The sequence below is a fragment of the Haemaphysalis longicornis genome, unplaced genomic scaffold (assembly GCF_048455015.1).
Source record: "Haemaphysalis longicornis isolate Haplotype H1 unplaced genomic scaffold, Haemaphysalis longicornis Haplotype H1 scaffold_18, whole genome shotgun sequence".
In the NCBI taxonomy this organism is placed as follows: Eukaryota; Metazoa; Arthropoda; class Arachnida; order Ixodida; family Ixodidae; genus Haemaphysalis; species Haemaphysalis longicornis.
The window spans coordinates 3,721,391-3,745,002 of NW_027526282.1; the positions used below are offsets into that span (position 1 = coordinate 3,721,391).

The 23,612-nt window shown below is 47.2% G+C and overlaps 1 protein-coding gene across 5 annotated transcripts in view; it reads right to left on the minus strand.

The window, feature by feature from the left end:
* Window positions 1–23,097, minus strand: part of LOC144166570 (uncharacterized) — a 105,965-nt gene extending 82,868 nt beyond the window's left edge. For 3 of the 5 annotated variants that reach the window (XM_077696068.1, XM_077696065.1, XM_077696069.1), the window contains exons 1-9: window positions 22,970–23,097; window positions 19,175–19,299; window positions 18,172–18,419; window positions 13,099–13,345; window positions 10,690–10,737; window positions 8,789–8,900; window positions 6,938–7,069; window positions 4,138–4,222; window positions 2,073–2,229 (exon numbers count right to left, since the gene is read on the minus strand). In XM_077696068.1, coding sequence (XP_077552194.1) covers window positions 2,073–2,229; window positions 4,138–4,222; window positions 6,938–7,069; window positions 8,789–8,900; window positions 10,690–10,737; window positions 13,099–13,345; window positions 18,172–18,419; window positions 19,175–19,295 — 1,150 coding nt within the window. In that variant the 5' untranslated portion in view covers window positions 19,296–19,299; window positions 22,970–23,097. Of the gene's footprint in view, window positions 1–2,072; window positions 2,230–4,137; window positions 4,223–6,937; window positions 7,070–8,788; window positions 8,901–10,689; window positions 10,738–13,098; window positions 13,346–18,171; window positions 18,420–19,174; window positions 19,300–22,964 lie in introns of all 5 variants that reach the window. The other 2 variants (XM_077696067.1, XM_077696066.1) reach the window with 2 other exon arrangements.
* Between the last annotated feature and the right edge of the window lie 515 nt (window positions 23,098–23,612).

The window sequence follows — 23,612 nt, forward strand, 5'->3', positions numbered from 1 at the left end:
TTTTTTTTTTTTTTTTGGTTGTATGGTTGTCTTTTGTGGAGTAAGCATACAGCGGCTACACGTTTTTTAAGTGTTACTGCCTCTTAAAAGACGAGTGGCAGCTGACGACAGTTCAGTGTAGCCTTTAAAAAAAAAGGCGATCTCGTTCGCGGAAGAACATGGCAACTTGGCGGCGCAACGGGAATTCGGCGTGTCAGAGAAAACCGTGCGCTATTGGCGGAGCCAAAAGCAACGCCTCACGTCGTGCACCAACTTGAAAAAAACGTTTTTTCGTGGGCGGATTGCGGCACATCCCGAACTTGAGTGCAAGGTTGACGATTTCGTACGGGAGCTGCGCGCCAGGTCGCTACCGGTGACTTTGGAGTGTATCCGGGTCAAAGCCGTTGAGCTCGCGCATGCCTGCGGACTGTCGAGAGAGTAGTTTAAGGGCTCACCATCGTGGGTGCGACGTTTCATGAAGCGAAAGGGTTTCGCACTACGACGGAGGACCTCCATTTGCCAAAAACTGCCGGAGGAATTCGATCATAAGCTTGTAGAATTCCAGCGGTTCGTCATTGACCTGCGCCAAGAACATGGCTACATGATGGGAGAGATCGGAAACGCTGACAAGACTCTCGTTTGGTTTGACATGCCCTCCAATGCCACCGTTGCTGAAAAGGGGGCGAAGCAAGTGAAGCTGCCGACCACGGGCAATGAGCATTCCCGCTTCACGGTTATGCTGGCCTGTACCGCTGATGGTAGGAAGCTCCCCCCTTTCATCATATTCAAGAGGAAGACTTTGCCCAAGGAGGACTTCCCTCATGACGTAATTGTGCGGTGCAATGAAAAGGGCTTCATGAACGAGTCCTTGATGTTAGAATGGATCCGACTCGTGTGGAATCGGCGACGCGGTGCGCTTTTCCAGCGACCAAACATGCTGGTCCTCGATTCATTCCGGGGCCACCTCATAGCCAGTGTTAAGCGGGCCCTGTGCGATGGCAAAACTGATTTGGTGGTCATCCCCGGTGGCCTAACTTCAGTTCTGCAGCCACTGGACGTGGTACTGAACAAGCCATTTAAGGATCGCCTGCGCGAACTTTGCAACGAGTGGATGATGGGCGACAACCCGAGGACCCCCCCTGGCCAGCTGCAACGACCACCGCTTTCAACAGTTTGCGGTTGGGTGTCGTCGGCGTGGAAGTCGCTCCCCGAGGAAATGGTTGCCAAATCATTCAAAAAGTGCTGCATAAGCAACGCGATGGACGGCACGGATGACGATGCGTTGTGGGACGTGGGGAGCGACAAGCACTCGACTACGAGCTCAAGTTCCGAGGAGTCGGAGTAACGCCTTGCCATTTTCCACTCCAGCAGCAATTCTGATGAGTATGTAAATAAATATTGCTTTTCTCATGCCTTGGAGCAGTTTTATCGTGAAATTATATAAGAACTAAACATTTTAGTTTCACTTTCTTCACTGAGTATGTTTTTGCATCATAAAACTTTTTTTTTTAATTTTTAGAATTTTCAAGTTAAAGGGTCGACCTATATTCCGGTTCGACCTATATTCCGGTTTTTACAGTACCTGAAAGCCTAGTCCTGTTCAGAAAAAGGAATATCACAGCTGCAGTAGCTGGCATGAAAGTAAACATTCAAACTTGTGTACATTTCTTCGCAATACCCAGCAACATTCAGCTTGAATTTCCCTGGCATAACTAATGCACCACCTAACTTCATGCAATTTTTTGCACAAAAAAAAAAAAAGCAAAAAAAATCAGCATTTTTCGAGCAAATACGGTATGCATCTCAACGTGAATTCCTCAAAACAGAATTCAAAGGAGCGTTGTCACAGGCAAAGATCACTGCTGCTGCCAGGAGCAACAACCTATTTGCAAAGAATGCAGGGAATCGCCTCTTTATGCATAAAGACTATCAACACCCTGGGTTAGTATGCAATCCATTAAACAGTTCCTCCATAAAACCACCACCCCCATTAACACTTTCTACTCTGAAAGTTCAGTACGTTTCCATTCAGTACATTCCCGTTGAATCGACACACTCTTTCAAACCCTCCGGGCCTCCACTCGACCACTCACCCGTCTTGACAGCATGTGGTTGCGGTGGTGGCACCGTCCGGAAGGAGATGATACGCGACCCCATCTCTTCAGTGCCGCCCAACGCCTTCTCCCCACCACTGGCCACCACATCGGGCACGAGCGGGTACTCGAACATGGGCCGGGCATGGTGGAAGTCCTGCGTTGCCACCAACATTGCCCCCCCCTCTTCACCACACAGGCATTCAAAGCGACGGCACACACACATACAAGGCGAGACCTTAACGGCCAACTGCACTCAAGATTTCGACCTCTTGAAAACCTTTTCGTATAGTCTGCCTAAAAAAACTCCACAAAAAAAAAAAAAAAAAATTATGACACCTCAAATACGTGTGGCTGCGGCACAAACAGCTGTCAAAAATTGGCTATTTTGAAGCAGAAACTGAGAAGAGTGCGGCCATTACAAGTGAAAATGCAGCTGGCCCAGCCGGCGACCAAGCGGCCGCAAGCGGCAGGCCTGCCGGAGGGTATCTGTGCGCAATGTTTCCCCCTCGCAGCAGCCGTAGGGGAAAAGCGGCCATCGGAGCTCAACCGGTTCTCCTGGCTGGCCAAAGGAAAATGCGCCCGGCCGGCCGCACTGTCACTCCGCTTCATAGCTGTTTGCACGTTTCACCAGCACGTACAGCATCGCCTGTGACAGAGCTATTTTAGGCGTTTATTATAACTTATTCACAACGCATTTCGCGGTGCTGCCAATTATGCCCCAGTTGGTTTGGTGGTACTTACAGTACGTTCGCAGTAAATTTGGCCGAGGTGAAATTTGAGTGCAGAGGAGAGCCTTCAAAGGGGCCATGTAGAATGAATACAACCTTCTTTAAATAAACAAAAATTTAAAAACTGGCCCTTCGTAGCTCAATGATTTGAAGTGCAGCAAAAGAACACGGGCGACATACAGAGTAGACGAGACAGGCGGCGCTATCTCGTAGACGAGATAGCGCCAGTCTCGTCTACTCTCTTTTTCGTCCGTGGTGGTAAAAACGTTTATTTGAGCTTTAGGGGAGAGGGAAGGGGAAGTGGTCAGCCTCCCATGTCCAGGAGGCCGCGAGCCCGCGCCGATTCCAGAGCTCGTTTCACGTCCGTGTTTTTTTTTTTTTTTGCACTTCAAATCGTGGCAACTCTTCGATTGATTGTGGGGTTTAACGCGCCGACGCAACGCAGGCGATGAGGCGCGCCGTAGTGGAGGGCTCCGGATTAATTTTGACCACCTGGGGATCTTTATCGTGCGCCGAAATCTCGTACACACGGGCGTTTTTGCTTTTCGCCTCCATCAGAAAAGCGGCCGCCGCGGCCGGGAATCGAACCCGCGACCTCGTGCTCAGCAGCGCAACGCCTTAGCCACTGAGCCACCGCGGCGGGTCGTGGCAACTCTTCACCAACTAGCCCAGCAAGAAGTTCTTCGTAGCTCAATCGGCTCTATTCCAGCTACAAGAGACTTTTACCCAAAAAGGCACAAGAAAATTGACGGGGGGAAAAAAAAACCGCACCACATGGCATTACCACTGACACAATAGAAAGAACCAAGAAGACTAGCGGTGTGTTAACTGCACATTAGCATTGAAGTGATACGATCAAGCGAAACTAGGGCAACAACTACAATCACACAGTTGTGCTTCTTGGAGGTGGCTTTGCTTGACGGCTACCAGTTATACAAACAACATCCTGTGACTATACGAAAGCACCAGAAGAAAGCGGCTCGTAAGTCTCCAGTGCTTCATCAATCGTTTTCCTCAGCTAAATTATTTGCTCAAAGTTCGGAATAAAATGAACCAAACTTGTATTCCGTCTCCCAGGTCACTTTAAAAGAACCACGGCTTTGAAATACTGGACACATTTTTTGTGTGGGAACCAAGAGCCCCCCACTCGTAACAAAATCAGCAATGTAATTTGCAAATTGTTGCTCTCATTTTTTTTTTTTTTAGTTGCAAAACCACCTGCATAAGCGTCTGCCTCAAAACCACAGCAAACTTAACCCCCAGTGTGTACAGGTTGGAGGCATAAACATGTTAACAGAAGGAGCAAGGGGAACAAAAATCTGACGAAAACGCACCCTGTACACGTAGCGGCCGTCCTCTCGAATCTCCTTCCTCTGGAAGCTCAGGGAATGCATTGTTGTCGTGGAGAAGCAGCTCAGCCTGTTCGGAGAAACCGAGAAGAGACAAGGTTTCAAAACCAGTACCACCACCATGATGCCTTACTCTTTCCATAAACGGGGTGTTCTTGCTTTAGTTGCAAATAGGTTTTTTTCATAGGCTTGCATTTGGCACACTAGACCCTTTGCAAAAAGGCGGACAACACTGAGAATTCAGCGGTGGTAACACTGGTGGTGAACGCGACGACGCCATTAGAAAGGAAGCAGGTCGTAGCAACGCCGTTACGGTTGCACGTTTTCGTCCACAGCTTCACGAGTCTGTTGCCCCACGAATCTGTTGCCCCATCGCCGTAGTCATATTTCTCTCCTAAAGTGGTGTTTTGCGCTACCTTTCGAAGATTAACGCTGGTCAAATCGCTTCCGCTTATCTACCCCGCTGCACAACGGCTCGTCTGGGGCGAGTCGAGACGTGCCCTTCTTTTCTCCTATTTCTTCTGTGTTTGTTCCTTCCTCTGAGTTCCTCTCAAGGTCGACTGCCTCTGCTCGCTGCTGACGCACGCGTGCGACCTATCGCTCCCGCATTAGCACCGCATTCACCGACGGAAAAATTAAGCGCCGCAAGTACAGAGGCGGTGAATCGCAAACATGACCTCTAGTAGAGACATCAAAATCAGTTTCATTATGCATGCTTTGGTCATTTTCGCGAATAGTTTTGAAAGTTTAAACATACGCAGAGTGAGCGCTCAGCAGAGACGGACCCTTCATAGCCCGTTCATAGCGGCCAGCCGCCGCTACCACGGGGCAAAGGCGCATCGATTAAACACCGTTAAAACTCGACAACAAAACAAGGAGGCAGTGCTAAGGCTATTCTTTATTAGCAACAAATCCTACCTTTGCTTGCTGCTGTTTTTTAACACTGATGATGGCGTAACGTAGGACTCCACTCTTACGTACGATCGCTCGTACTCGTAGGACCTTTCAGTGGTCGACCTCAAAGAATAAAAATCCTGAATATGCCGCTCTTCTATCGAAGGAAGGGCGGCAAAGTTATTTTCCCATCCTGCAGTGGGAAACACCACTTCGCGGGACGCGTATGCAATTACGTGGGCGGTGAATGGTAGCTACTCCATAGGAACTCTGTGCTCGCAGCCTTTTCGCTTCCTTTCTAATGGCGGCGCAGCGGGTGCAGTGTTGCCAGAGTGGCTTGCTGCTTTCCCGCCAACGATTTGGCCATTTTGCAAAGGGTCTCTTAAAAGGCGGCTCTAGCTTGCTTTTGTTTTTCCCCTGGTTAAGTTTTTAGACTTTTCACCAGACATCCTCTTTTTTTCTTATGAGTTTCCAAAGCTTGTTAGATCTTGTGCACGCTCACTATGCTCATTACAAACTACAATTTGCAAATACGTGCCAATAGGCAGTCCACATACATTGTTGTCCACTGTACGAGCCGCACTTCTTTTTTCTTTCTTTTGTTTTTCAAAACTCGGGTGCGCATTTTTGGGCTGCAGCCCGTACGCAGACCACACAAAATAATGTTTTTACGTGGGCAAAAAACACATTATTTACTCACATAATTTGCAGACACATAGTTTGCTTTGTGGTCTATAATGTGCCGCTTTTTGAAAAAAGCGACGCAAACCCAGCATTCTGCGACAAAGAAAAAAAAAATTGCTCTTTTTTTTTTGTGCTGCGTGCCTCGCTCTACAACGCCAGGACCTATGTGGCAGGCCTGAGAATATTGGGGTGGCTGACTGACACAACATGGCTGGCTGGAAGTGAAAAGTATGGAAGGAAGAAAAGGGGGCGATGCAGCCTATACCCATATCATGAGTTTTATCTCCACATCTTCACTCTCGCATGCTTGTCACCCTCAGCACTAGCCTATTGCTCCCATGTGACATGCACACATACTGCATATTCTCCCACACAACTGACTGTGCAATGCAACCTTTCGGTCTTCAAAAAAAGCAGCATAGCACAAGTAAACTGCATTTACTCAGATAACGAACATATGCACCAGGGGCCATCAAGCTTACTTTTACTTGTGCATAAAAAGCAGATCCCCCACATCTTTTAATCAGAAGAAAGACACCTGCCATGGCGATGGCTTGTAAATAGCTGCGAGGTTACAAGAATCTCCCCTCCGTTGTGGCAGGGACGGTCCCTTATACTTGATCCTCTCGGATGCTTCCACTTCTGCATGGTGGCATCTGATCTCGGAATAGCAAGCGCACTTGCAACGGCCTATGTGTCACTACTAGCACGCAGTTAATTGCCCGAGGAAATGCCAGAAAATCTACCGCAGACCTCCCATCCACGCAATTCCTTCAAACCTGTCCATTGCAGACGTTAAGAAAAATATAAAAGCTGTGCAAAGATGTCCCTTTGCCTCCAAAATGCAAGGAAAGATTTGAAAAAAAAAAAAAAAAAAAGCGATAAGAAAACTCCAACCAACCGCAGTAACATCATGTCCCACGCAGCCTTTGTACAAATTACCCAAAAATTGCTTGCACTCGTGCACTGCTTTCACGGTGCCACCTCAAACGGGATGCACCTAAAATTCCGGAACAGAAGAACCTTCTTCCTTGCCTATACTTCCTTTTATATTGCGATTTTTAAGCAGTTTGAACTTGAACAGGGCGGTAAAGAGCAGGGAACCTTTGCCAGCCTTCCAACGCCAGCATTCACCCTCTTAGCTTTTGCGGCCCTCGCCAATTCGAGCACGCTTCGTGCCTCATGCCACCACAAAGGGCCCACTCACGTGGAGGCCGAAGAAGAGGCGGTGGAGGTCCCCTGTGCCACCCAGAGGTAGCAGAAGCAGCGGGGGTCATTCTCTGGCTCCTGAACCACCAGGGACACCACCGGAAGGTCCGAGGCACACGACATGGCCAGCCTGCGGGTGAGTGAAGCACACAGCACAGAATGAAATCTCACACCCTTTTTTGCAAGAGCCCACCTACAATTCTCCATTCTCCATAGTGTGTGTGTGCAGACTGTCACACTGAATAAAGGTAACAAGCTGATCAAGACAAAAATACTATGTGATTGGCTTCAGAATATTCCATGATGGAGGTCTTCTTTAAAACCTGCCCACGTCGTATGCAACTACACTGAAGAATAGTTACAACAAAACAGGCTGTGACGAAACAATGGGCCTGCCAAAATAACCAGCATGTAATTTTTCTTTGCATTATTGCTGACCATGGCTATAACAAGGCAACTCATGCTGCCTTTTCAACTTTGTTATAACGAGGTTTTAACAGCAAATCCAGCTGCTTCCAGCAATCAATAGCCAGCCACACCAACGTCACTGCCAGTGCTTTATTTGACTAGAAATCTAATGATGGCGACAGTGCCACATTGGGCAATGTTTTATCGTTCAATTGACCCACAGCAAATCTAAAAATGTTTGGAGCACATGACGTTAGCTGTGAATGCCATTAGTTTAAATGCTACACTGGAATACTAAACGGCATTTATGCATATGGCATTCAGGGATCGAATGAGTTCAGGAACACATTTGCATTAGCTTCCGAACCGAATGAGTAGCCTTGACAGCAGTAGGCCATCAATAAACAAGGAAGTTTAACAATAAACTGTACAGCCCTGTCTAAAACCTCCCAGCAAGTCAATAGTTTTCTCTCCATGTTGTTTTATAAAGATAAAGAATGTAAACATCATCTGCTACAGTAAAACATTGTTACAAGAGACACTGTTAGAAGAGACACTTGGTTACAAGAGACACTTGACTGAAGACGATTTGGTCGGTTTTCCTATGTTTGCCATGCAAGCAACATCGCATACAGAGACCTTGGTTACAAGAGACACGTGTCCCGGGTCCCTTGGGTGTCTCTTGTAACGGGGTTTTACTGTAAATGATACGGATTTGTTACTAGTTGTCTCGCAAACACCTTTTTAATTCAAAAATGAATTTGTTTTGTTTTGAGAAATAGGAGGTTTGGAAACACTACGGCCACATTTACATCCTTATCTTGCAAATATGTGACTTTGCTAGTCATTGCTGCCTTTATCATATGACATTTAGTTTGCCGTGTTGACCCGCAACGCCAAGCTGAATGTCATTTATAGCTGATGTCATTCAAAGCAAATGACACAAGATTTGCTGTGTAACCAGTGTATTAGACTGCAGCCTATGTTCTTTATCCCTGTACGCAGAGCAGTGGATGGCTTCCGCAATGCACATCATGGAAGCCAAAGTTCACTCGGCTGTGTGAAAAATCTTTTCCTTGTTTGCATGCCAAGCAGGGCGTTGGGGATAGTATGGAGAGACAAGTGATAGATTGATTATAGGGTTTAACATGCCGAAACTACACACGTTATGAGGCGTGCCATAGTGGAAAGCTCCGGATTAGTTTTGAATCTTTTTGTGTGCCGAAACCTCGAACACACCGCTGTTTTTGCTTTTTGCCTCCATCAGAAAAGCTGCCACCGCGACCAAGAATCGAACCCGCGTTCTTGGGCTCAGCAGCACAACGCATCAGCCATCGAGCCACTGTGACGGGTCAGAGAGACAAGCAATAAATAGTCCCCCACCCTCTGTTAAAAAAAAAAAAAAAAAAAAAGAGTTACAGGCGCCCCAACAGGCACTCACACGGAGGAGAGGGTCTCGACGTCCCAGATGTGCACGTTGCCACAGGCCTGGCCGATGGCCAGGCAGCCGAGCTGGGGCAGCCACTCCAGGCACGTCACCTCCAGGTCTTCTGCTGCACAAGTGGTCGGAGGGGAATGAATGCACACAGCGCCAACCAAGGTCATCGAAGATGGGGAGAACACCAGTTTACCTGCAGCCATACATAATAGGCCAAGGGATCATCCTGTCTCTCAGCATCAGCCACTTTTCAAAATGACCCAGTTACCGATTAATATGCACAGGTATTTACATTGGTATAGATGGTATCCACTGAAAAGTTTAGCTGTCAATTTTCACTGGGGAACACTGGAAACGGCCACGGACATGGCGCGGCTTGTGTCACTGCGGCCGCACGCCGCAGAAAAAAAAAAAAACCCGCCGGCGTACGTAGCCTGCTTCGTTCCCATCCGATTCTCAACGGTGGTGTCACCAGAGATGTTATTCAACAGAGAAGTGAGAGGGGGGCTACCAACCGCCTAGCAGCTATCTGCAACTATCAGCTCGGTAGAAACGCCTTGTGCAGCAATATGCTTTGCACCTGCATTTCTTCATTTCTTCACCTCTCCCGCCTCCTCAGTATCGCGCTCTTTGCGTGCTGGTAAAAAAACAGATAACCATTGGCATGCTTGTTATCTGAATAAACACTGCATTGCTGCGCATCACTCCTTTTTCTAAACATTGTATTAAGCTGCCAATGATGCGGAAATATCCGGTGCTATTTCTCTTGCCCTTCCGCGCTGTGTTGGGGCAGATTTCACCTCCACGATATTTTTCGCACGTCCCGTCAATTTCGTTGTAGCGAGATTCGGCACTATGCATAGTGTCTGCAAATGTGAAACCGTCTGGCAACACCTAGCAAGTCAACGACTTTGCGCAACAATGCAGTGCCGGTTCAGTCACGACTTGCAATGCCTTGCACCACAAAGACGCAAGGAGGAAATGGGAGAGGAGGCAAAGGCACGAGGTCAGTCGCTTCTCGTGCCAGATGCTAAGCAAAGAGGACGCCCCTACCCAGCCACATGAATGCTGAAAGGAGCCATGAAGACAAAATACAAGTTGGGTTTATTAGAAAGACTGCTTAGTCCCGATAACTATGATACCAACATCATCGCAATCTTCGAACAAATAACGGAGGTATTAAAGAAAACGTGTGAAGCAGTCGCGACCCCCTAGCCAATTTCCCGCAACTTTTCTATGACGTCACGGAACCTTGTTTGTGCAATTGGCGGCAACCTAGCTTACCTGTCGCGACGACACGACTGGACGTCTGTAATGGGGCCTCTAGTTCCATTTGACCGCATCACTTGAATGCTAACGTGCAGATAACGCACTGAAAATTAGATTTTATTGTCAGCCCGTATGACGTCATTCTTGCTCATAACACGTCACTGTGGCGCAAAATTCGAAAATTTTTAAATACTTCTTGCTTTTTTTTTTCATTAAAAAAACATCTCTTGCGGCTGTAATGGAGCTGAGTGAGATACTGAATCCTGGTGCTTTCAAATTAAACGAAGTTGTATTTTCTCTTCATGGCTCCTTGAAGCAGCTATTAAAATTGAAACCGCGTTTTAGCTTTTGCACACGCCAAGCAGTGCAATTTAGAAAAATGCATCCAGTGCATTCAGCAGCAACACCCACTGATTGAAGCAACGGAATAAACCAAGTACAGTTCAGTATGGAATGACGCCAAACTAAACACTGCCCCACAAAGTGAACAGGTGCTTCTATGCAAAAGATTTAGCTGTGACCTCAGAGAAAGAAAAGTATTTGACGCTTCTACTACAACTGCAGCATTTGACTACATTCCGGACGCGTCGCATTTTCTGTTAGGGGGAAGGAGGGCGACACGATTGAATCCTTACCTTCCCCACCGGGCATCAGACCCTCAACGTCCACGAGGTCGTCCAAATCTGCATGAGAAATAAAAAACAAAAGAATACATTTTGTGTGTGTGTGTATGTGGGGGAAGGGGGGGGGGGGGGAGTTACCTATGACCTCTTACAAGCACTATAAATTTGTCACTCTTGAATGTTCTTTCCCTCACAATTCCAGGAAAATACAGACACACTTAATTTCCACCAACTGGGGATCCTTAACGTGCGCTGAAATCTCCACACACAGGTCTAACACCCAACCAAATGTTCAAAATCCCCATTCCTTCTGCCTGTGAAACGAGGACATTTCCATTGCATGTGTCCACTGCAGCACAATGGCCTCCCTCAAATATTTCCAGCTACTTCCCCTGCAACCATTCTAAGCCCCCCGAACTTTCCTTGTTCATCTCTCCACTGAACAGCGGAGCGAACCGAATGGAAAACCAAAAATTACAGCGTTGTACAGCTGACTTTCAATAAATCGAAGCCACCTAATTGTAATTGCTGGTTAATTGGATGCAAAGCGAAAGTCCCGTCAGCTCTACATGAAATCCCACGGAAAAAAAAAATGCACTGTAATTGGAAGTTAATCTAAGGCATCGTTTCTCAAAGTGGGTATCGCGGAACCTAGGGGTTCCGCAGGCCCCTCCACGGGGTTCCGCGAGCCACTACTAAATTTTCCCTCGTTCCGCGCTCGCCAAGTAACTTAGATTGAGAACCCGAGGTGCTATCGATGTAAGGAACCTCCATTACTCATGCCAGAGTGTCAGTCAGCACATCTCAGCGCATAACACAAAGGCGTGAGCTGCGCAATAAATACAGCCAGCAGCTTGTAGCCAGCCAGACTCCGAAAACGGGCCACATAATTAAAATATTGCACTTGAATCTCCACCTTATATTACACCCATGCGCATTTCTTCAGTTTAGAGATAGGTGCCGCTAACATACGCGCTCGCGTAAAGTCGACATTCACGTGCAATAAATTTAAAAGTAAGCAAGCTTGATTCCTTTTGAATTTATTGCACATGAATGTAGCGTGAACGGAATGAAAAATGTCGAGGGGGGGGGGGGGGGGGTGTTCCTTGGCACTCAAGGGAGCTTAGCAGGGTTCCCTGGGAGCAACAAGCCTGAGAACCCCTGATCTAAAGTATTGGTTAATAAGAAGTTATTTTACAGTCTAAAGCCTCAAGGTGACTGTAACATTTGATAAATTCACTATTTTTAATGAGCGAATACTGCTTCAAGCAATAAAGTTTTGTATTTTTTTAAAGTACAAACGCAATGGCTTCTTGCTGCGGAGAACTTCGCAGAAGAAGCACTCGAACACATCCACAGTCTGCGGAATTTACTTTCCACAGCTAGACTCCCCGAGGAGACGGTAATTATCGACATTGTTTTTCATAAACCGTGAGCTTTCAAACTAATAAAACGTTTATGTTTTCAGCGGTTGATTGGAAGTTGGACTCACCTGATGACAATCCTATGGGTCCTTCTAATTCATAACCCACGCACTTATAAACAACCATGCTCCAGCGCGAAGATTTTTAGTTCCGTGAAAACGCTCCTAACGGCCTAGTTTGCTCATTTCAAAAATACGTTGCTTTCGTAATCAAATTATAAAAGAAAACTTTTGCTCGCTAGACAGAAAGCACCGTCTAGTGCAAACGAGCTAAGCTAAAATGTGTGTCTTGCTTATTTTTTTATTTGAGTACAGAAATGATATGTTTCTAAAATAAGGAGACAGGAACATTAGGAATCCCTTCACAGATCTGTGAAAGTTTTCGTATCGATACACGATGCTTTTTAAGCACGTGGATCATGAATTCCTAATACTCATAGGAATGTGATCAGGCGAGTCTTCCGTAATTCAAAGTTATCGCAGTCCCCGTGAACTCTGTATAGGGACCGGGCAGCTGGACGGGTGGCGCCACCACTCGGCGCTCCCCTCGTCAGTGGAATGAGCCGGTGCATTGGACTACACAGCCTCCCGTTGTTTTTGTTGTGTTCGCTTCGGTGCTTTGTATGTTTTGGTGGCGTTGTGAGCAGACATGCGAGATGAAACAAAGTCTAGACAGATGTGTTGGGTTCTTAGATGCAGTAATGACTACGTAAACTCGTCGGACGCGTCTAAAGTTGGGTATCAGCTGCAATGGCACGAGTGCTCTTTGCAACGATCTGCATTTGGCTCCACCCATTTTCAGTACCAATAAAACTAGTATTATTAGTATTCATTTATTAGACCGCCACCGGCATTCCACTGATGAGCGGTTCGCCACGGGCGGCGCTGTTCGCTGAAACGACAGTGGTGCCATACAACGGCCGCCCGATAGCTATTACCGGGAGTCTACCGTATTACAACGAGCCTGGAATGACACAGAGACGAGTAGTGGCACGCACCGCAGATGTGCACGCAAGGGTGCACTGGTCCCCCGTGCTGTGCGGGGGACAGGTCCGCGACATCGCTGGTGGCCAGCCCTTCCACGGCGACCACCTTGGCAGGCCTATCCTCGTTGGAGTAGTGCAGGCCGCTGTCCAGGCACAGGCCCAGCAGCAGCAGCCGACGGTCCGCCGTGGCCAGGGCCACCCAGCCGCCGCCGGTCAGCTCGCCCAGGCGGTCGCCACTCACCAGGGCCAGGTGGGTGGCCTGGAATAGCAATTAAAAAGGCGGCCATGAAGACAGAATACAAGTCTGGTTCATTAAAGGAGCCATGAAGAGAAAATACAGCTTCGTGTAATTTGAAAGAACTAGGATTCAGTATCTCACTCAGCTCCATTACAGCCACAAAAGATGTTTTTTTAACGAAAAAAAAAAAGCAAGAAGTATTTAGAAACTTTCAAATTTTGCGGTACAGTGACGTGTTATGAGCAAGAATGACGTCATGCGGGCCGACAATAAAACATAATTTTCAGTGCGTTAACTGCACGTTAGCATTCAAGTGATGCACTCAAATGGAACTAGAGGCCCCAGTACAGACGTCCAGTCATGTGCCGTCGCGACAGGTGAGTTAGGCGGCCGCCAATCGCACAAACAAGGTTCCGTGACGTCATAGAAAAGTTGCGGGAAATTGGCTAGCGGGTCGCGACTGCTTCACATGTTTTCTTTAATATATCCGTTATTTGTTCGAAGATTTCGATGATACTGGTATCATTGTTATTGGGACTAAGCAGTCTTTCTAATAAACCCAACTTGTATTTTGTCTTCATGGCTCCTTTAAGGGGGCACATGGGTCTTTAGGACCAAAAATTTCTCAAAAATAAATTTTTTTAGTATCACTTTTCTCTTGATTTGCACAGTTTTTTCTCCGAAACTTCCATACTTGGGACAGTACGAGCTACTTGTAAAAGCCATAGACGCCCAATTTCAACAAAGAAATATATCAATTTTTTTCACAATGCCCCATTTCTACACCACGAGTGGTATCACAGCGACAGGAAATTCTGAAGAGGTACATCCCAGCATGCAGTGCCGTGAGGAAGATCATTTCTTTTGCACTGTGAAGCTGAATGCTTAAAGGGACCCTGCAACACTTGCCATCGACTACTAGTAATGTATTTTAGGATAAAGTCTATTGTCCCAGAAATCTCCTCCCGCAAGAATTATGAAAATCCGTTCACAATTAACGAAACTACGCGCGATGAGAAATCGCGCATAATCGTTCCCTCTCAACTCGATCGCGGGCAACGCGACGAAAGCTGCGCGCTCTCTCCCGGAGAGGGGGTTGGCTCGCGGCGTTCTCTTCGGCGGCCTTCGATATATCCCATGCCGGGTAGTTTTCTCCTTTTCTCCGCAACGCGGAGGGACCTATTTCCGGTCTGGTGCCACAAAAAAGCAGGCATGGGTGCCTGCTCGCAAGTGCGCGCTCGGGCTGGTAGGGCGTTTTTGAAGCAATAAACGTTTGTAGTCGTGTGGTCCCGTTGAAAGGGAATTATTGAGCTCATCACTCAAACTCCGCGCGCACTCAAACCACAAAAGAAACGGCAAAACTGTGCCTACAGGTTCAGGCATAGAAGAGGTTCGTACACAGCGATGACGTCGACGGAAATGGGAGAATCTACCCGCGAAGTTGACCAGTGACAGCCGATCGGGCAGCCATGGCCTATGTGACGTCCCTCGGGCCATGCATAATGAGGACAACTGAAGAGAGAGCGGTTCGTTTTTCCGCGTCTTTCACATCGATTTGCGCGCTCACCGCTTCACGTGCACGTGTAATATTTGGCTCAGGTATTCCTGGCAGTGTAATCTAAACGTTGCGCAGGTTTACTTGCACTGTTCAGAGTGTTGCAGGGTCCCTTTAAACCATCCAATAAGGGAAGCAGATTTTGCATTTGGTGTTTCAATAGTTGTTTAAGTAGCGTCAGTGTTAATTGATTAGCAGCAATACTTCAAACCTAGAAGTAAGAATTAATGCAAACTCGTGCGGGATTGCAAAACAAGAAGAAACTGCTTCCCACATTTCATTCTCCACAACTTCTGGTATTTATTCATGCCTTGCTGGTAATTTTTTGTTGGATAGTTTCTTTCCTATCGTCCTCAAAAAAAATCAAGGAAGATTTTTACATAACTCTGAAACTAGTTACCTCACATCAAAACTAATTGTATATTTGAAATCAGCGGAAAAAAAACTGAACAAGCCCTTGAACTTTCATTAAAATTGGTTGGAAAGCAAAAAAAAAAAAGTTTTGAATACCATCGTGCCCTCTTAATACACCGCTTCCCTTCGATTTTATGGCAAACTTCAGACAAACAATGGGGATATTAGAAAAAACAGACAAAGAAGTGACAACTCCCCAGCCCTTTTCCGCTGCTTTCTCTACAACATCACAGAAAGCTTCTTTGGACACTTGGCAGCCGCCGACCTAAGCCCCCGTCAAGGAACACGACCGGGCGATTCCAGTGGAATCTCTAGCTCGTATCATTTGAATGCTAACGTGTACTTCACACAATGATAATCGTTTTTTAGTGCTAAGCCATATTGTGTCCCTACTGCCCATAAAACATCGTTGTAACGCAAAATTTCAAGGTTACTCAACATTGCTTTCCCTTTTTCAGTCAAAAAAGCGTCTTTCGTGGCTGTAATATAGCTGAATGAGTTACCACAGGATAACATTTTTTTTTCAAACTGAACAAAGCTGCGTCTTGTCTTCATGCCCCCTTCGAGTCAGACAGTTTCAAGTTTATTTCGCACCCCACGCTTACAGAGAAAGTACTGATGCAAAGGTACAGGCAAAGTCTTTTTCTTTTTTTTTCCGCCTTCACAAATGCCTGCACCCTGTTACGAATGAGCCCACCGCTGGGCTTTGTTTCAACACTCCTTGGCTGTGCGGCGAAGCCTCCACTACATGGGCCTTTCAAGCAGGCCCCCCCTGTCGGTGACTCACGCTTGCAACCGACAATTCAAACGCGTCGCAACGTGCCTGGATCTCTGGCACCTATCTATCGACGCGATAAAACTTCGATGGTGTACCGACGCAACACACAGAGACCTGTCCCAAGGCCACGGAGGCCCCACGTCCGCTGCGGAGACCTCCTCTCTTCAGTGGCTAAGGCGTTGCGCTGCTGAGCACGAGGTCGCGGGTTCGATTCCCGGCCGCGGCGGCCGCTTTTCTGATGGAGGCGAAAAGCAAAAACGCCCGTGTGTACGAGATTTCGGCGCACGTTAAAGATCCCCAGGTGGTCAAAATTAATCCGGAGCCCTCCACTACGGCGCGCCTCATCGCCTGCGTTGCGTCGGCGCGTTAAACCCCCACAATCAATCAATCAAAGACCTCCTCTCTCCCCTCTCTGGGACTCAGCGTGCGCCACTACTACCGACTGCTCACGAACTTTGGAAAGAGTTGTGTATGTCTGTGCCGTTCGTGACGTGTGCACAATCTAGAGGGAACACTTGTTTCGACCGTTGGCGCTTTGGGTATAAATAAGACCCCTTCAAGCGCTGTAGTTCATTCCTGTTTGAGCAGTGAATCAATGCTGCCACTCCGCACGAGTCCTGTACTGTTACCTCGCCCGTCGGGACATTGTTCTTTGGCTTCGGCTCATCTCTCGCTATGAAGTAAACAGGTTACGTTTTGCCTACGGCTTCTGGACTTCTTCACGGCTGCAACATTGGCTGTCCGTTCGCTTCAAACCACGCTACCACACATATGTCGGAGGCGACGGAGCTCGGCTCGGGTCGGCCCACCCGGATGCAACAACCCCTGTTACAGTGACAGAGGGGAAATAGCGAGCGATATCTTATAACAGCCTATGCCGATCCAAGAAAAAAAAGAAAATGAGCAGAATGTTGATAAACTCCACATAGCAAAAACAAGTGAAGAGGGCAAAGGAACCATTGCACAACCACTTCATCAAAAAGGACATAAGCGTGACTGCAACAAGCGAGCCCAAATGTGTGACACTAATTCCGCTACTCGAGAGTGTTTTAGTGCCGAATTAAAGCGCGTCTTGCGCTCAACTAAATGCTCAGAGGGCTACAGGAAGCTCAGGCTTTGGTTTCAAACAAATGTGCCAGTTGTCTTCACCGTCCCTCGGTAAAAGTGCTGATGCCTTCGCTAGGCTTGGTTGAGGACTGTGCCAAAAAGCAACAGCCTGCCACACCAAAGAAGATGAGCATTTGGTGTTGTCCAAACAGCATCATGCTGGCCAGTGTCCAGTGAATGGCCACTAGGCATGTACGCATAAGAGGTTGCAGAAAGAGCTTCAGACTGTCCAGTTGGCCACCTGCATGTGCTTAGGTGGCACGTTCACACCCTGCCACCGTTCCTCAGCCAACATCTCGTGAGCCAGCCATCATTGCAAGTGAAAGGATGCTGACCATGGCTAACACAGCGGAAAGCTTCGAACAGCTTCCCCGAGAGCAGACGACATCTCAGCAGACACCCCTATCTTCCCAGGCCACCAAGGGAGATGTGTGGACGGGTTTCCACTGTGTCTAGCTCAGTGAAATGAATGCATGCACTGCTTACAAAGCTAAAGCACCTCTAGCGAATTATAGTGCAACAAAATAGCATTAACAAACTGCACACACAGGCACGGCATTTGCGGCCAAACCCAGCAAGCACACAAGCACCCGCCCATGGCTCTGAAGGATGTGGCACTGATCTTCTCTTCTCAAACAAACCTGCACCAGTTCAGTGCCACCTTCAGTATGTTCCTCAGTGTAAACTCTGCTTCATTTCTTGGAGGGAGGCAAAGTGTGGGCGCAGCAAAGCACATGCCGAACCGAAAACCCACGTGCACAGAGCCATGCTTGGACCAGTTTACACATGAAGCCCTCCTGCCAGACAATATAGAACAGCGCAAATGACATATACGAAAGGGAAGGGGCAACACCGCAGCGCCGACAACAACACAGTTGCAGTCAGAGCTGTAATCAGCGCCATGGTGTTGTCCCCTTCCTTTTGTGCATGGCGTATGCGCACGCTTTCGCAACTAGCCTGAGCTTCCACGCTAGTTTCCCCTGGCCGACTCACCGGTGCCGTGAGGTGGACGGCCCGAACGACGCGGCCGCTGGACGGGTGGCAGACACACAGCAGGGGTCCCCCTGATCCCCCCTGCACTGCCACGGCCACCAGGCACTTGCCGGAGTGCACAAAGTTCACAAAGGGCCCTGCTAGGGGCCGCTCCTCCTTCCCCAGACGCAGCTCCGAGCAGAGACGCCCCGTGTGCGCCTGGTAGTTCCAGAGGCGCGATCCAGAGCACAGCGTCACCTCCGTGCCACCTGCAAGGCCACGAGAACGTCAGAGCACGAAAACCTGTGGCGACTGCCATCCTAGTTCATGTCCGACAGGTCACCATCCTGTTGTAGCGGTCACTGCAGCGGTCGCCAACCTGCAGCGACCGCCATCCTAGTTCATGTCCTGACACGCCACAGCAGCAAAAGTTGCAGAAAATAAAGTCTGTAATCTGTTTCTCTTTCCCTGTGGTTCCTTCCGTATCCTGTTAACTATAGCGTCCTTGTTAATGTACACTTGTATTCCGACTCCGGCCTACGGCCAGAATAAATAAATAAAATAAAATTACTCTTCAACTTGCCCTAATCTGTCTCTCACAAAACAGTACTTGCAGAGCCTATACCCAGTTTTGGACCGCCTGTCCTTTCCAGCAACACCCACAATGCAAAAGAACAGGCCAACCAGTTCTGGCCAATCAGGACTGTACATATGAATGTACACTTGGGGATGAGCGTTGACAGGACACGATTTCAGCGTTCACAGCTGATTTCTCTGCTCTCTGATGGCTCACCCCTTTATTTGTACTCGTATATGAAGAATCCCGCTTCGGAGTATGATCATCATATGGGCATCATGAGATCGGCCATCAGGCAGTGGAGAAATTAGCTTTGATTGTTGAAATTTGGCCCTGCAAACTTATGCCCCTGGGTAAACACAAAGGACCGACATTCAAAGATAAAAGTCAATACCAGCCCTCCTTCAAATCTGGATGTAAATGCACAAATGAAAGGTGCGGCCTCACATTGGCTCACGTAGCCCGTAACAGAGTAGTCCACTTGTAAAGGAAGTGCGGAGTCCACCAGGCTGGGCCGGAACGCCACCAGGTCCGTGACTTCCTCTGGTGGCACCACGGACATCGCCATGATGCTGGAAGACCGAACAATTAAACCGAGGTGTACGTTATTACTTGACAGCAAAGTATACAACCAGCTAAAGCAGAAAATGGCAAGTTTTAGACAAATAAATTGACCTCAATGAAAAGTGTGCCAAGCAGCTAACGCCATGAAACTGCAGATAGATGGCCGCATAACGTGATAAAACTGCTACATATTAAAGGGATGGCCAATCCCTTTTTATCGGGTGCATGTCCTCTAGCACATGCGAAAGCCAGCATGTTATACAGTAGGGTAAGGGTAACTACAAGTAATTTCTGAACAAATCGGTGGAAGTAGTTTTAATTCGGCACTAAACTTCCTGATGCCTCAAAGGTGGCACCATGCATTTTCTAAATGTCACACTACCATGCATACACAAACAGCTGTGTAGGTCTCAGGAATGTGTCATTCAAAAACTGCATTGAGAAATAGAAAGACTGCATTTTATTACTGTTTTCGCAGGTGACAACTTCTCAATTTCCCCCATGCGCAAGGAGAGGCACTCCTCCTCGCACAGCCTTTAGCATTGACAGACAGCTCTGTCAAATGTTTTTCTAGTAACCATCAAAAAGCACTTTCCAGTTATTGTCTGATCCCATGTACATCTTGAAATGTGGCCAGCACCCAGCACAACAAATGGCCAATGACAGGGAAGAGGGTACAGTACCAAGTGTATGTTTTCATTATGCAGTTAATTTTGTTGCTCTATCATTTTTTTTTTTTTGCTCGTCCTCTACTTTTTAAGGATGCACCTACCAAAGCAAAATATTTAGGTCATCAGCTTCATACTTTTTCAGAACTGCATGGGACACGAAAACAATGATTACTAAAAAACGAGCAGTAGGATATCCGCTTTATTTATGCACACGACACAGAAAACATGCAAATACGCATTACTTGAGCATGAAACCGAAAGACACAGATTAACCAATTAACAGTCAGGCAAATAAAAAAATGCCTAGATAACTGCCCTCTTTCTTGTATACCTAGTTTAACTGTGAGACAAACTACTCCTCCCTTGTTTATTTTTTTTTTATTCACGGGATAACATGGGATATGTCGCTTCCATATCTCTCCATCTTTGTGCAAGTGCCATGTACTGCACCGCTCGGCATGGTGAAAAAATTTTGTCAACAGCTTAGCAAATACGAGCCATCAATACTCGATTTTAGATCCTTCTCGATTGGTTGGTTAGCAAATTGATTGGTTAGTGCAACCGAGGGAAACCACAACGACCCAACTGTATCACCCACTGTTGGACAACTGAGCTTCCCCCCTCAAAAGACGATCTGCACAGTTTGCCCTTCCAGACCAACCTTCATTTTGTGCTTTCAGACAATCCTTTTAATTATTCGTCACTTCCTAAAGTTTCATTCTGTCACAGATTTTTTTGTTTCCATGTCATTTCTTTTACCTCGGTTCAATCAGAAAATCTGGCAAGTGGACAGGAGTACACGGTATCCGACATGTCAGTGCAAAGACGCACGAAAATGCCAAACTTTCAACACGACCTCACACAGCATCACTGCGCGCTACAGAAAGCCACGTAGAAGAAATCCGCCGAGGACAGATAATTATTTTTTTTTACGAAGGGGCTTTGTTGGCCCCACGGTCACCCCATCGAGTAAGAACCTTGCTTCGAGGTAAACTAGCTTACCACCCCCTCTCCAGGAATCCATCTTTTTAACTCCAGTCCACCCCACCGCCACTTAACTCAATATTGAACCCCCCCCTCCCCAGGATTTGAATAGTCTGGTGGCAGGCCAAAGCTGCGGTCTCGATACAGTCGTCCACTTTATACATTAGAGAGGCACAATCGGCACCCCGCTGGTACCCAGACCCCACCCCCCTTAGCGACGCCACTGCATATTTGCAAGTGCGGCGAAAAACAGCTCGCGTCTTAACACTTTGCTGACCGCATTTATTCCCATCGATAGTACGTTATCGATGAATACAAATTCCAGTTTTGATGCTCTCCAAGCGCTTCTGGGCAGCTGTTGCCATCTAAACGGTAAATAAAGGAGGAAGTATTTCATCAGTTTCCAAGCTGCAAGGGGGGGGGGATTTTTAAAGCTACTTCGCAGTCGGGCGCACATGGCTCCAATTATGGTGCCGATGCCACTTGCCAATGCTCCCTCCACGAGAACGGCGAATTTAGACTGATTCCGATGAATCTGAGCTGTAATCTTTGGATGATGGTAGCAGCACAGACACGCAAGACTACTTCGATTTGTCACACTTCAGTGCGGACAGAAGAGAAAGTGCGTCAAACTACTGCCCTGGAATGTCAGCAGGTATCAACCGATGAGTTTCGCTTTCTCCTCAGGTCATTCTATCACTGCCATGTGCTGATTTAAACATATCCGGCCTGCTCTAAAGGTCCCAGCTCTCATCTGCGGGGTGTCAACTGCGTTCGAGCAGGACCACTTGGTACTGGCTGCACATTGTAGCCAACCTTTGTACCGCTGCATTAAGAGACTGCTCCACACAGTGTCATGATAGGCACTAGCACTCATATTTTTTATGTATGTAAATAACTTTTGTACTTACAGAGCTCATATTTGCAGTATTATTGAAAGGGTAAATTTCATTTCTTTTATGTTTACCCCTGTGCAAAGTAGTATTGATGTTTTCATCCTCTTTTTTTTTTCCTTTTTGTTTTGATAATTTTTTGATAATCGTAAAAAATCTGTTGTCTGAAATTAATACTGTTGGAAAGCCCTATCCTTCCGCTTTCATTTTACACCTTGCACTTCAGCATCAATCATTTTCTGTGGCAGGAAAAATATGTTTCTTGGACTACCCCAAAACAACCGATTTTTCCATGGTCACGAAAGTGATGTTTCAAGTTCCTACATTTTTTTTTTTTTAACCAGGTTGCGCCTGAAAGGAGCAGGTGACTTTTTCCTAGCGTTCCTTCGGGTAAAGCCTAAAAGTACCTACGACCAAAGTAGCGTTTTAAAAATAGAACAAAAAATAATAAAAAGAACTACCCTGGGCCGAAACGCCAGCTTTTAGTTGAGCGCAAACATACAACTATGCCTCACGTCCTTTTTTGTTTTACTCAAGATATGCGTTTTTATTTGACTTTGAGCCCCAGATTACAGATAAATTAGGAACACGCACTAAATGGGAGCTGAGTGGGGAAGTTCACACACGGTCACGGCGACCTCCCCGGGGTTTGGACGCGCGCCACAATTCAAAATGCGCCTCAAGAACACGCCGAGAAGAATTCGCGGAAGTTGCGTTATTAGGCCACCCCCACCTTTCCGCGCACACATGAAAGTGACAAAGGCATGACACATGACAAACACAGACGCTGCAAATACGCGTGAAAGAATACTGAACGCCGAACATGCTGCAAACGCTGCCACACGCAGGTAGTAAATAATCCGCGCGAAAGAAAAAAAATTGCAGGTGGCATACACCGCTAAGATCCCCGCGTTGTTTCACGAACCATGCGCACAGGAGGAGTTCGCGTTTCGCTGAAAACAACACAAGCTGCTAACGGCGTTCGAAAATGGAAAGCCTTGCAAGGACGCTCTCAAACCCTTACGGCCGCGTGCGGAGTTGCGACAATACAGAACGCCTTTTACACCACAAGTATCATGCCCTTGTGTCTTGCTTTGAACTCCGGGCGTATAAAACTTGACTCACTCTACCTTGATTCCTACGGCGTTGATCCCAGTTTGATATTTGCTGTAGCCTACTTGCCAACGCTACCAACGTTTTAAGCGTTTCCTTCAGTAAGCCGCCATTTTTTACTCTCCCGCGTTGTCACGTGGTTAAGCGAATAATGATGATCGAAAAAGATATTTTTCTTTAACCAAGTAAAAAATAGCTTTCTACATTTTAAAAACCGGTAGTTAAATTTGAAAAAAAAAATTTATTGAGAATAAAATTTTGGCGGGAATAATTTGACAAATTTCAACTTCAGAACACAAGCACGAACAAAAAAAAACCGTTTCTGATTGGCTGTTAGTTCTAAAGCGGGCAAAGCAAGGCAGGCAAGGCGGGTAACTCAACTGGCTCAACTCTGGCCGTTCTTCCACCGTAACCGCCAGCTTTTGTTTGCGTTCATGTTGTCCGTGTGTTCGTTTTAACCTGAGTACTTGGTGTTCCCTTCAACTGCTGCCAAGAATTCTGCGGTGTCGTCGAGCTTCTTGTTCGAAAACCTGAGTTCGCCAGAGTTCCGCCATGGCAAGTTCACGGAATGCAAAATACTGCTCAGTGGGAGCCTGTCCAAGCAAATTGACGGACGGCGCCAAGATGCATTTTTTTTCCCACGTGACGACGCCCAGCGCA